Source organism: Styela clava, chromosome 2 (assembly GCF_964204865.1).
Source record: "Styela clava chromosome 2, kaStyClav1.hap1.2, whole genome shotgun sequence".
Taxonomy (NCBI): domain Eukaryota; kingdom Metazoa; phylum Chordata; class Ascidiacea; order Stolidobranchia; family Styelidae; genus Styela; species Styela clava.
Genome location: NC_135251.1, coordinates 12552186 through 12566163, shown reverse-complemented (window position 1 = coordinate 12566163; position 13978 = coordinate 12552186). Strand labels below are relative to the sequence as shown.

Genomic DNA, 13978 nt, shown 5'->3' with positions numbered 1-13978 from the left:
GTTCGTGCAGTCGTGAGGGCAAAATGCGTGCTATGTCTGTATGTATACCGGTAAACGGTCACTTTGCACTTGTCACGGACTGACGGAATAAAATACCGGTATAGTAAGCTAGGTCATAGGTAGCCTACCTGTACGGTATCAATGAATTACTATAATTATTTGTTACCGTATTTGCTTCATTGAACTAAACCACGTTACCGCGAAGTTTACGTAGGTAACATTTTAGCAAACTGAGGATGCCTGGCCTAATTTCGTAACGAAATCGTAAAATCAAACTCATGCAGCGAATTCTCCAAGCCTAATTTCGTAACGAAATCGTAAAATCAAACTCATGCAGCGAATTCTCCAAGCCTAATTTCGTAACGAAATCGTAAAATCAAACTCATGCAGCGAATTCTCCAAGAACCAAAACCCCGCATTTTCCCGAAATCAGGTTTCAGCAGCCTTGTTTCAACGCTTAATCGTCGTGGCGGAGTCCGGAATCTTACATATTCAGAGAAACCGGTGAGCAAATAAACAAATGAAGAGCATACATGGGGTTTTCTAGTGCATACATGCGAATTTTCGTAGAAATGGGAAGATTTTGAAATCACACATTCGGTGTCCTTAGTCGATCTATTTTAAAAATAGAAGGCAGGGTTTTCTAGACTTTTATAAGTTCGCGACCCCTTCCAATATATTACAATTTTCCACATCATTGTGAAGTCGGCATTGTTATGCTTCTCCGATCTTACTATCAAAGTCACGGAAGTGTGCCGCTTTTCTGATCCTATTATATGTATTCTCTCGAAATCGTGAGATTAATGTTTTGGACTAGTTTTGATAATTATGTTTCTAATCAAAATTTTGAAAAATACAATAGATATAGCACTAGTGTAGCCTACTCTTTGTGATCCCCTAAATTCGTTGCGCGACCCCCAGTATGGAAAGATATGTCTCCTGAAACTCAAGAAAAAGACAGTATTAAAGTAAAAGACAGGCAAAGTTCAACTGAATACATTTCATATGTATAGTTTTTATCTGTATTAAAATTATATTTCTAATGATGTTAGGATAGATAGGAGTTACATATTTATCCCGGGGGAAAGGAAAGCCGATAAGACGGCTTAATCATATAGCGAACCACGGCCTCTCGTCCGAAATTTCATTCATACATTGTTAGGAAAGGATGGGATTTACATATTTATCACGGAGGAGAGAAAAACCGATAAGACAGCTTAATCATATAGCGAACCACGACCTTCCATCCGGTTACCAGTCTATTTCGGGTTTGGGGTTGGTTAGCCAGTTACTTGAGTCAGATACGGACTTGTTGGCGGAGAAAGCCATGGCCTACCAGCGGTTCCGTTATAGTGATTTGTTAACACTACAGATAAGTTGTTTGTTGACTGGATTATAATTGGGGGTTAATTGCTATAACGTGAACCACCCTACGGCGGCGAGAAGTCCAACAATCCTTTAGCACAGAGGTCACCAAACTTTTTTGGCCACGGGCCTGGTATGACTCAAACTGTGTTGAAACGGGCCGGATAAATATTTTTTGTCAAAGCAATAGGCCTACAATAAATTTCCATAAGTTGGGAAATTCCTTTAATTTATTCAACAATATAAATAATACATTTCTGAAGTCTCAAATATTGAACTCTTCTATATCGCAGAGTATAGATCTAGAACATCATAGCAAAACAATTATACAAGATTTCTAGACAACTATTCTGGGGTTAGCTGTTACCAAAACAATTGCTGTCATGAATATCCGCATGTTAGCAGTACAATAGTTAATGTGACTTGTACTATCAGCGCAAAAAGCTCGTTCGACGTTCATTTTAGCACGAGAAACGTACACAGCAACAGTTTCGCCGAAAGCGCGCGCCATTAGTGTATCTTTCGCAGAAAACGGTAGAGAATTTTAGCTTATTCTCTCACAGCTATTTCTAGACAATTTTTGATTGCTGCAATTAAACCGTAAATATATACTACTACGATTAAACAGCAACCTTGAAAGTTGCCGAACTCGAACAAATTCGTCGTCATGCTCATATTGTCACGGTGTGGATGTTTTACTGTGGTTGTTAAAATAAGAAGACCAAAGATTTTGTTTATTGAAAACAGAACATGGCTCTTTGAATTGCAAGAGTAGAAGAAGCATACACGAGTAAAAAGAAGTTAATCTTGAGCCTGACAAATGAAGATGAGAGAGAAATATATTTTTACTTGTCACTCGTGGGTGATGGGGTATGCCAAAGACGAGAACCTGAAATCGTTCTATAAAATGTCTAGGTCAGGGGTGTGCAACCTGCGGCCCGCGGGACAAATGCGCCCACAAGGAAAATATGTGCGGCCCGTTCCAATTTAAAAAAGTATACGGTCCACGAAACAAGTTTTTAATTTAGTTTAAAATGACACGTGCGAGAAGGCTAATTCTAATCCTTTACTCTGCATATTAAAAAACCGCTTTTCTCTTCGAATACTGGACCAATTGCTTTGAAATTTTCAGTGGTTGAAGATAAAATTTTTCCCGAGAAGGCTATTACTTTTAAATATTTCTGTTAGCTCTGTGAGATTTGTTTTTGTTTGCTATGACGTCATTAAACGTTCTGCCGACATCGGACGCCATTTTGTGTCCTACTGTACTGCTTCGCTTGGTGTGAATATATTTGTAGACTGTGATCTGACGGTACGGTAAACCGTACTGTACTGCGAACAGACGTGTCCATATATTTGGGCGTAGCTCTCTTGTTTCAATAGCTATGCCAAAATTTATCAGTATGGTTTAAGAAATTAATTTAGACCTCAAAATTTATTCACAACGATACTATACAAATGTAAAACTGGACACTATTCCAGATTATTTTTATACGAAACAAATGTTATATAAACACGATTTGATTGACATTGCACAATTTGTGTAGCTTTTCTGAAATCCAAAACTTCTTCTTATGTGGCAACCCAATAAATGTATGTTTGGAAAAGCATCATGTAGGGCAGGGGTAGGCTAACACGATATACCAAGGTACCAATGTCTCGCTATTGTATAAAAAAAGTGTATTTAAATGCACAGGTAGGATAGTACGACACAGACTTCAAACCTACATTTTTTTTGTTATGGTTCTAATTAACAACATTTTGACCAGCTGCCACATAAATACATGGACGAATGAAACAAAAAATACTTCACAGCAGGAGTCGGCAAACTGCGGCCCGCGATCTAATTTTTTGCGGCCCTCGAACGACTTGACTTTTGATGCAATAAAACAAAAATCGATTATAAATTTATTGTTGTCTCCACACGGATTTACGTGGTAACAAGTGCTGCTGTACGTTGCCTTTTTGTAGTAAGTAGCGTCAGTTGTATGTCGTCGATGTTGGTTATAATTATAAGTTATGTTTATTAAAATATAAAAATGTTCGGAAACGGAGGGAGTTCAAATATTCCAAGAATATTCGAAAGTGTTTGAACAGAAAAATGTTTTTCTTCCTTATGCATTTCAAAACCAGTTTGCTTGTCATGCCAAGTCAGCATCGCAGTTTTAAGGGCCACTGCTTTACAGAATATTGTTACCCGGAAATATTATCCTTAGCTCTACCATATCCAATTCACGTGACTGTGTCTCCACATAAGGAAATTCAATGTAAGTTAAAGGTTAATTTGCACCGATTTTATTCTAATGATCATTTTCAGGTGATTCGTGGACGGATCAAATTTCAGAAAACATTACTCATCACAAATTCAACGAATTTTGTGTGGTGGCAACGACAAAAACACGTCACGTTGATTAACTTCCTTTAGTTCAAATGGATGGAGGAAACGAGTGGAATCGCTTTACAACCGTGAACAAAAAAAACTGTCAGAAGTTGGGTCATTTTATGATTACTGGCTTGAAATGTTTGTATGATAAAACTGGAATCGCTAAATATTTATTGTTACGATGTTGCCTTGTTGTTGCTTCTTGTTTTTTAATCGATAACTAGATTTTCCAAGTGTAGAAGGTGTTGGGGTGGAAGGTACATCGACGAGCAGGTTTAGAAGTTCCAAACAAAGTAGAATTTGTTACGGATTTTCCACAAATCGCTTCAAAATACCAAAAGAAGTTCATTCACTGGATTGCAAAATCATTGTTGTTAATAATATTCAAGGTCGTCCAACGTTTTTAATTTCCATATTGTATTCCCGATTGCACTTTGCAAATGTATGTGATTGATGGTGGTACTGAATTTTCGGCGTGCGGAATCACACAAACAAACGTACGTTAACGTTTAGTAATGACCAAATGCATTGTGATAGGCAATTTTACACGGTTCGCAAAGAGATCAGATTGCGGGAAATATTATCCATCATCAGATTCAACGAATTACAATAAATTGATGTAGATGGGAAGGCCAATCCTAATGACATAAAACACGTTTTCTTTTTCATAGAGGATTCATTTAACTACGAGATCAACGATTACTGGCATAATCGATAGGCGCCAGGTGTGTTTATTCTTTATAAAAATGAACAGAAACGTTACTAATTTATTGCCAATGTGTTGCTTTGATGTTTGTTCTTGTGTTATTTGAATTAAATATAATTCTGTATTCTCAGTTACGACGAAGGGAACGATTGTCAACTCGATAAAAATGAAATAAGAAATAATTTTGTAATTTAACTTTGAAGTTCACGATACCACACGATTCGTGATACAGTTTGTAATCGTCTGAACGGAAGAAATTGTGAAATGATAAAAGCTTTTTAAATTTAAAACTATATGTCCTGCAAATGCTTATTCAAACTTTTAGCGACTTTTATCTGAATTATATAAATCATTTCGGTTTAATCTCAGTTTTGTTGGCTACGAATCATCATACGCCGTTAATGAAAAAAAATTTTACTACATTTTATTCAATCAACACGACAGATCAGTAAAGTTCAGAAACTGGCCGATAAAAGAAACAATATTTTAGTTGTAATTAGTTTCATTATAAAACAACAAACTAATGGAATTTTTATTTTACAGAATAAATAGGGCGAAAGTATATTAGTGTTATATAAGAACGAGTTGTTCCTACTATGGGGATTGGCTTGATTATTTCGATTGCCTTGGTCACTTCTGTGCAAGGAGAATCTCTGAATAGTAAGTAAAATTCATATTACTACTTTATATCGTGTTATATGACTATTCTTACTGCGCATCGTTCGATTAAAATTGCAATCTAAAATAAGATTCGTTAGATAAATATCAAATTTCCGCTTTTATATTGTAGGGAAGAAATATTGCTTTCACAGGGCAGCAAACCAATCAATGCTCGGATTTGTGTTTCCTTGTAGTTCTACAAGCACCGTTCCATCTGCTGTTATCTACAAAGCATCAGTTGATCGACATTCAGCTTTTGCGTGGCAGTGGTAGCTCACAATTGCTCTACCAATGATATACTGTTTTGCCATTGTTCCAGATCTTGATATGAGATGAATTTTTTTTTTTAATTTTTAGACACGTGCGATTCGTCACCTTGCAAAAATGGAGGAACTTGTGAACTTTCGACTAAAGGGCCGTATTACACATGTGTTTGTCGGCCAGAATATCAGGGAACTCAGTGTGAAGGTAAGTAATATATATTGTTGTTTGTATACCAAAACTAAACAGAAAACGAAATTTCCTTGTAGAGTTTGGACTATATTAAGAAGATGTCTTGAGGTTGCGTTATGTTCAGCACGACAATAGAAAAACATGTCTGCTTTAGCATAAGATATTTTATTTGCTTTTATTAGTCGCTTGTTATCTCAAAACCTTATTAAGGGCTGTGAATCTATGAACGCAAAATCTTTTGATGCAAATTGCGTCAAAATGACGGTAATTAAGTCCCTGAACACTTGTGAATAATTTAAATAATACAATAACCTATATTCAGGGTTGCCATCGACCTAGAGCCAAAAATAAGCACTGGTGTCTAAAGTTTATTTTGGGGAGTACTTAACAACGGCAGAAAGGCGGTTTAAAAATGTGAAAGGAATCATACACAAGTCTCTTCCGCACTCCAACTTTTTATTATTAGAAGTCGCTTCGAACAAGGTTGCATGCAGACCCGAAATCGCGCAAGGCCATGGAAAACCATTAAATAACGGCCACACGCAACCTCTAAAATGTAAGAAGATACAGAAAAATAGGCAGGTACACACAATAAACATCCAGCATTCAACATCTTGCACAGGAAACAACAACCCAAAGGGCGTCCGCGCATATTCAATGAGATGCGCAGCCATCTAACCCAAAATGTGGGTAACAAATTATTTATTAAATAACATAAACACATAATTTTATATTAAACGCGTTGCGTATAATAAAAATACATCGTCAATCGTTTCTACGGAAGCTTTGTTCGCAAAACAAGAACAAGTCATCCATGTTTCTAAGACAAAATAAGCACGTAACTCAAAAAAAAGCACTTTCTTAGAAATAAGCACATCGTTACTTTATAAGACACACGCTAGAAAATAAGCACTAATCTTAGAAATAAGCACGGTAAGGCAACCCTGCCAATATTAAAGTTGTTATTTTATGCAGAAAGAAGATTCATCAACAGCACTACAAACAACTGCAAATACCACGTCAACCATCGTGATAAAAAAACATTCGCCGAGACGAATTCAACTTGTAGCAGCCTCGGAGGAGCGATAGCAATGATGAAGACAGCAAGAATCCAAGACTTGGTTGAAAGTCAGGTAACAAAGCAGTATGGAAGAAGTGGATATCCAATTGGATTTTGGATTGGTGGATACAAAAATAATAATAGATGGATATGGGTTGATGATACAGAAGTACCTATGACAGGAGGATTTCAAAAATGGGGTGTAGAAAGCGATCACACTTCCATTACCAAGCGTAGTATGATTCTCAGTTCGTTTTACCGAACTAGGACCAATATGGGATGGTTTGCTAGAAAAAACTCTAGTAGAATCGGCTACATATGTGAAATATCAGGTATACAATTTATAATTTATTTTCATCACGTTGCTGTCACATGGTGCTCGTCATGTTCATATATTATTTTATGTAACTGATAAGAAATAGATATATTATATTACCTACCGATCTACCGATAATAATTACTTCAAATGTTCAGGACAGACGGGTTAAAACAATAGTTTTTTAATCATTATTCATAGTGTACACCAGGGGTGGCCAATACGTCGATCGCGTAGTCGATCGCGTCTGATGTTGAGTGAATTTAGTATAATACCTCAAAACAATGCCTCGAACTAGTTCCATGAAGCGGATGTTGCGTTTAATTATACATATCGTCACGATAATAACCGAATTGCGTAAGTTATTTTTAGCAGTTTTAAGAAAAACGTAAAAAACTTCCTAATGATATTGTTATGCCATTGAGAGTCATTAATTTGCCATGGTTCAATTTTTTGATCGTAGCCGGATTTAAGTTAATTTGTATGACGCAGTTAAGTGACGTCATATTGGCGCACTGTGACTTAGGCAGAAATGTGTCTATGACTTGGGGACATACGCAATTTTGCCACTTTACTATATACACCAGTCCTGAAAACTAAACATTCCAAAAACGAATGTACTTTTCAGTATCTACAATGTCTAATCCCCAAAATAGCTAATCAGTTTCAATTACATTGTTTTTTATGTTTAAAAATATATATTTCAATAATATAACACGTTCTGCACACCCACCGAAATAAGACTAAGATTAAATATAAGGAATAAAGCAGCAATGCACCCAATATAAGGGCCAACCAAGGTGAATTGGACTCGGACAGTGAATATCACAAGTGCACGCCTTCCTATACTGTAGTAAATTCAAATTAATACTCGCTAAGCTAGAATCCGAGATGCAAAAACTCGAAAATACTTCGCCGAGATTATTTTGCCTTTGTGACGTCACAATATTCCTGCGGTAACAATGATAATTCATTATGACGAAACAATTGCACGAATGTGCATGTCATACTAAATCTCCATTTTCATGGGTTTCGGAAGTCTTAAAATAAAATCTGAGTTAACTAACAGGTGCACAGCATTACATAAATACCTATTTTATAAAAAACTCAAAATCGCTAAAAATGACTTACGTAATTCGGTTATTAGCGTGACGAAAAAGTAATCGAGTCTGGGCAAGCTCGATAAAGCACATTATTATGTAACAAATGCAATTTTCGCCGCTGCCAAGTTTCAGAAATGAACGTGCAAATATTGTGTGTCTTGACTGCCAAGTGATCCTACAATAACTTATGCAACATACGAAAGTTATTGTCTTGCTCTAACTGTAGAGTGATAAATTTTATTCGCAGAAAAATCAGTGGTACCAGAATGCCCAATTTGTTCCCAATTTAGAGCGAACGAAGAATCGGACTCGAAGAAAATTGTAATTACCGAAGTTTGAGCAGTTTGCTGTTCAGATTATACATGGATACTTGGCAGCGTATTATGGAAATTTCGCAGGTGTTTGATATGCTGGAAATTGTATGATTCGAATAATTAAATAAATATCGAAACATTTACTCCAGGTACAATCACATAATCACATTAACAAATTAAATGAAACATGTAAAATACAAATTTCTGGGGCGATCGGTATTCAGTTTGAAAACTCATAGGGTTTGGCTACTGTGGGTAGTAAAATGAATGGATGTTTACCTATCCAATCGGGCGTGCGTGGGATTGTACCTACATAACGACATATTTTGTATTTTACTCGTTTTAAAATCCACTAATAATCGATTGATATATTTGTTCAGGATTACCAGGTAGTTTTGAAAATGTAAACATATATAAATATTTGGCGGCATCATCTAAATTAGTTGAGCTAGTTTGACTGATAACTATCTTAAAACCGATCAGAATTCGAATCCTGAGTCTCTTCGCTGTAGTGGGGACGTGTATGGCCCGTAGTTCACGATCTATTCAAGTAAAAACAATTCCGACAATTCCATCACAATTCGAACTTATTTTTTGAAATATTATACATCATATTAAATGCTAAATATATCGGAAATATCTCGCTTTAGCCCTTTACCGAAACACTACCGATACCGAAAATTGGGGCTACATTGTCGATAGCAATAAATCGGTACATTATATACATTTCACACTATATGTCCTAATAAAAGGAGTTTTTCAAAAACGAGGTTTAATGTATCCAATATTTAACGGACAGACATAATCAGTTGTCCACTGTGTCACAAATCAGGAAATACAGAGGGATCTCCATTTAAATTATAAAATCCCGATTTTTTGTAAAACAATATAAAAAATATATTCCTAATTTCATTCGTTGTTTCGATCAGTTTCTTGATTTTTCCTTCTTAGTGGTGGTTGTGGAAAATACTATGACTTGTTCAAAATTTGGATTGAATTTGATCATCTCCAAATGTAATATTCTAATATACGAGTTAATGATTTGAATTTTTACAGTCGTTGACAGATGTTTGCTTTTTCCATGTCAAAATTTTGGAACTTGCACACCAATTGGTTGTCAAAGAAAGTGCGAATGCATGTGGGGTTATACGGGTGAAAATTGTGAAAATAGTAAGTTTCATCTTTTTTTGCAAATGTTTTTGGAATATCAAGGTTGGAACATTGAATTATAACTATTGTCCACCACCATTACATTGGTGCTACATGTTATTATGGTCTTAATCTTAAATCTTAATGGAATCCTCAATCTTAAAAAGATTGCAAGAATTTAATAAATACTCAGAAAGCGGATGGAAGAATGGTAGTGAGGAAATACTGACGCGCCAGAATAACCGTTGCCTCATGCTTAAAAATATTTAGATTAATTCCCATCAAACATTTAAAAACAGGAATGGTATATCAGAACTTCCTGTTTTTTTTCTCAGTTAAAATCGAGCGTAACTCGATAACCTAGGACCTAGATGTTTAATATTGCTGCATATTTATCTAAATAATTGCCAATAAAATGTAAACTTATAATATTTAGAGAATTTCGTACTATCTAGTCAATGAAACAATGTACAGAGAAAATATTGTGTGCATAAACGCATATCACAATCTGTAACTGATAAATGGTATTGTCTTGAATTCAGGAATTTCGCAGATTTCTTGCCTCCAGTCTGGAATTTCAATTCAGTGGAATCGAGAAAATCACAAGATGGGAAGAGTGTATAAACTTCAGCTGGAGGTGATTGAGTATTTTATATCTGAAAAAGTCATTGTTTAATATTTTGGACGTTCAACATTTTGAAAATTGGATTCGAGAAATTTGGAAATTATTTCGTTATTCAATTTAATACAGTTCTTGTTATTGAAATGTATCACAACTTACTATTTATTTTACTCATGGTTCTGGGTCAATCCTTTGATAACACTGTTGCGAAACTTCATTATTGCAAAAAATATGCAAAAAACAATTGGTCAAAAAAAAGTTTTACCTGTTTAAACAATGAGTTTGCTCTATTTTATATATTTATTTCGACGTTCAAGTTTTTTTTATTTGTTGATCACACTGGTGCATGTTAAAATAAAATTTATTAGGGTTCATTTCGATAAATATCCAAATACCATAATTAATAAATATTCTAGACTTCATTATACGCAAATAATGTGCCATCGTATTTTGTCATACAAGCAATATTATTTGTATCTTTTTTCACAGGATTTGATGTCTAAGTCGAGCAAAGCAACAAACGTGCAAATCTTAGTGACTGATGAAGCATCAATAAATATCGGGAATGTATCCGAACCGACACCGATTCACTGCGTCTCAAGCACTCGTCTTTCCATATCACCCAATAAATATATCCTTGTGGATCTATGGGTAGCTCGGATTAGAATGTCTTTGAAATCCGTTGCTAAAGTCTATTACATCTTTGATGAATCAGAGTTCAAAGTCGAACTTGTTGACTTGTCGTAAAGTAAAACTTCATTTTATTGAGACTCTCAAAGGATTGTCATGATGTTGTATAATGTCTATCTTATTCCATATCTGTCTTCATTATCACGAAATTAAGTTTTATCTGCGGTCACCCATGCTTCAATGCGAAGTAAAACAAAGACGAAATATTTAAACATTTGCAAGTTTGATCTAGATTTTTCAACGGATGTTCTGTCTTATTCTTCCGCAGAATAAAACTTCTTCGTATGTCATTGATCGGCAGCTATCATTGAGTATTGCTGTCACAAATTAGATTATGATATTATCGTTGCACTACTACATTTTTTAATCCAACTCAGATAATCGCATAATCAAATATGATTTTATTTTACATGAATGAGTTGAAAATTTTTTGCATTGAAATATCTTTTTTGCGTATTTTGCGTGTATAATATAACTGACTAAAAGTTTTATCTTGTGCTTACAAAAGTATGTTTTTTTTAGCATGCATGATCATTCAATAAAGGTTATAAAATAGATAGTAGGCTACCTGCGTTATATTATGTATTTTGCCTTTTTTAAAAGTTCGAATTAGATATTTTATTTATAGCCATACAACGGATAAAGGTTTATTAGTTCTGAGGCAAATGATCATTCTACCCTAGAAGAGAATTTGCGAAATATTTTAAGATTAAACTATTGAGAATTTCCCCGCAATAAGAGAAGAAGACATCTGAATTAATTCATAAAATTGATGAAGTCTTCTATCACAGCAGCAGTGTTAGAAAATCCGTTTATACTTTGTCTGGAAGCTTGTTGCGAGAGAAAATACAAGAGATTTTAGAAAAAGAGTGGCACTATTTTCACTAATTGGAGTATACTGTACCAAAACCATCGTTATATTTTGAAATAAAAAGCCCGTTTCACTTTGTGTATACTGCATAGATATTATTTTTCAGCGAAATCACCTTATTATAAAATAGGATGTTGAAATATTCCAACCCCCACTGGATATAAAATAACAAGTTTTTATAGATGTCGTTCAACACTAACATCGCTATATTTAAATGAATAGATTTGTGTCTGCTTGCCTATGGCCCCGATTCATGGAGATAATTTGAAATACAATTTTCGAAATGATACAATATAAAATGAAAAAAGTGTACATAGCTTTCTACCTTACTCACGACAGTGCATACCATCACATTACGCCTATACGATTTAAATATATATATGTGAAGTAATCCACCGTAATCATGTGATATGTTATGGCAAAGAACATAGGATCACACAGATCAGTGGCCGGCAATCTTTGGGCCTCGCCCCAACCGTGAGCCGCCGGGAATTTTCTAGTGGGCATCCAATAAATTTAAATTATCGTAGTAGCTAGGGTTGTCAACTGTCTTTTATTTTAAGAGAAAGTCCCCCCCCCCCCCTAACAAATCCCGTTTTTCGGAATTACCTGCCGGTGATTAAATAATTATAAAACTATATAACAGACCTAATTCCCCTTAATCTTCTATTTCTCCATCACTTTTTTTTTATATCGGTGGATTACCACCCATGTTAACATTTCCTACAATGAATGTACGGTTCTATTTATTTTATAATCTTCGGTACACATGTATAATGTGGAAATATAAGCCTTAGTAGTACTTTCTCTCATTCGCCCCTCTAATACTTTGAGTATAGGCTCAGACTAAGTCTCTGGATACTGAGACATCGGTCTGAGATAATATCCATACAACAATTCCATCGTTGTGAAAAAAAACAATATTGAATCCTGGGCCCCGAGTCTGGGCTACACTGCCTACCTCAACATAATTCCCCATTAAGTTACAACTATGAAATATTTCAGAACTGAGATCGGAATCCTTGTAAAAAATAGCATCATTCGTGCGCTTGTAGCGTACAAGGTTTTGATTCCCCGCTCTCACATGGTGTTCGTCAAGTTCAACTATTATTTTATGTAACTGATAACAAATATACACATTATATATATTTCACAGAACGTAAAAAAATATATATTTTGTTTTTTCAACTTAAGATTGGAGATATTTTGAAATCATTCAGTGGTTAACTAAATAATAAGATAAAATTGTGATTCCTATTTAGGTCGCACAGGATATTCAGTCACACAAATCACTCGTTTTTTTCACATTCTCAGCAAAGAATCATAACTTAGGAGCTGGAAAATAATTTGTTTTCAATTTTACGTCGATTCCATGCTCATATGATATTATAATTTTTTATATAGAAGAATCAATTTTGATTTGCTGATTTGCAATTTATATTATTTACACCATTTGCAATTAGGACAATGCCATGACTTCTTCAAAAATTGAATTGAATTTAATCATTTTCAAATGTGAGTCTCGGATATATGAGTGCCCGTGTATATTTTAAATAACGGTAGTGGTTTGAATTTTACAGTCATTGACAGATGTTTGCTATTTACATGTCAGAATTCGGGAACTTTCACACAAATTGGTTTCCAAAAAAAGTGCGAATGCATGTGGGGTTATATGGGAGAAAATTGGGAAAATAGTAAGTTCCATCTTTATTTTTGCAAATGATTTCATAATATCAAAGTTGGAACATTGAATTATAAGTATTGTCCGCAAGTATCAGCCAGTTTGTCATTGGTTCTACCTATTACAGGATCATTGATTTTTATTTGTAACAATCATAATTACGAGTAATTTACTCATTTACGTTCTTGGAAATAAACTTTTGTGCCAAGTTTCGATGACTTAAACAGCTATAGGCCCGATTCATCCTGGGGGCAATGTCTTAATCTTCAATCTGGATTTAACCCCTTAATCAAAAAAAAAAGATGGCGAAATTTTATCAAATTGTTTGGATAATAAAAAAATTGTGGGAGTACATTCACGTGCCGACGCAACACTTGCTTGAAAAGAATGGGAGTAACCCCATCACGAATTTCAAAAACAAGAAATATTTCGAACATATCAAATATTTACCACTCAAACATTTTCGCGTTTATTCTTCATTCAATTTGAGCGCAACTCGATAACCCAAGTGTTTTAATATTGCTAAACACTATAAATAACTATCTGGAATTGATAAATGGTATCACATTTAATTCAGGAATCCAATTATTTCGATTTCATGAAAA

The 13978-nt window shown here is 34.7% G+C and overlaps 1 protein-coding gene across 1 annotated transcript in view; it reads left to right on the top strand.

Moving 5' to 3' along the window:
- The window catches only part of LOC120336373 (fibropellin-1-like), a 276545-nt gene extending 264840 nt beyond the window's left edge, over positions 1-11705 (top strand). Inside the window, exons 2-7 of the mRNA XM_078119401.1 lie at positions 4998-5114; positions 5472-5582; positions 6543-6959; positions 9417-9530; positions 10052-10146; positions 10621-11705. Of these exons, the coding sequence (XP_077975527.1) occupies positions 5051-5114; positions 5472-5582; positions 6543-6959; positions 9417-9530; positions 10052-10146; positions 10621-10878 (1059 nt within the window). The 5' untranslated portion in view covers positions 4998-5050 and the 3' untranslated portion in view covers positions 10879-11705. The remainder of the gene's footprint in view (positions 1-4997; positions 5115-5471; positions 5583-6542; positions 6960-9416; positions 9531-10051; positions 10147-10620) is intronic.
- Positions 11706-13978: the final 2273 nt, after the last annotated feature.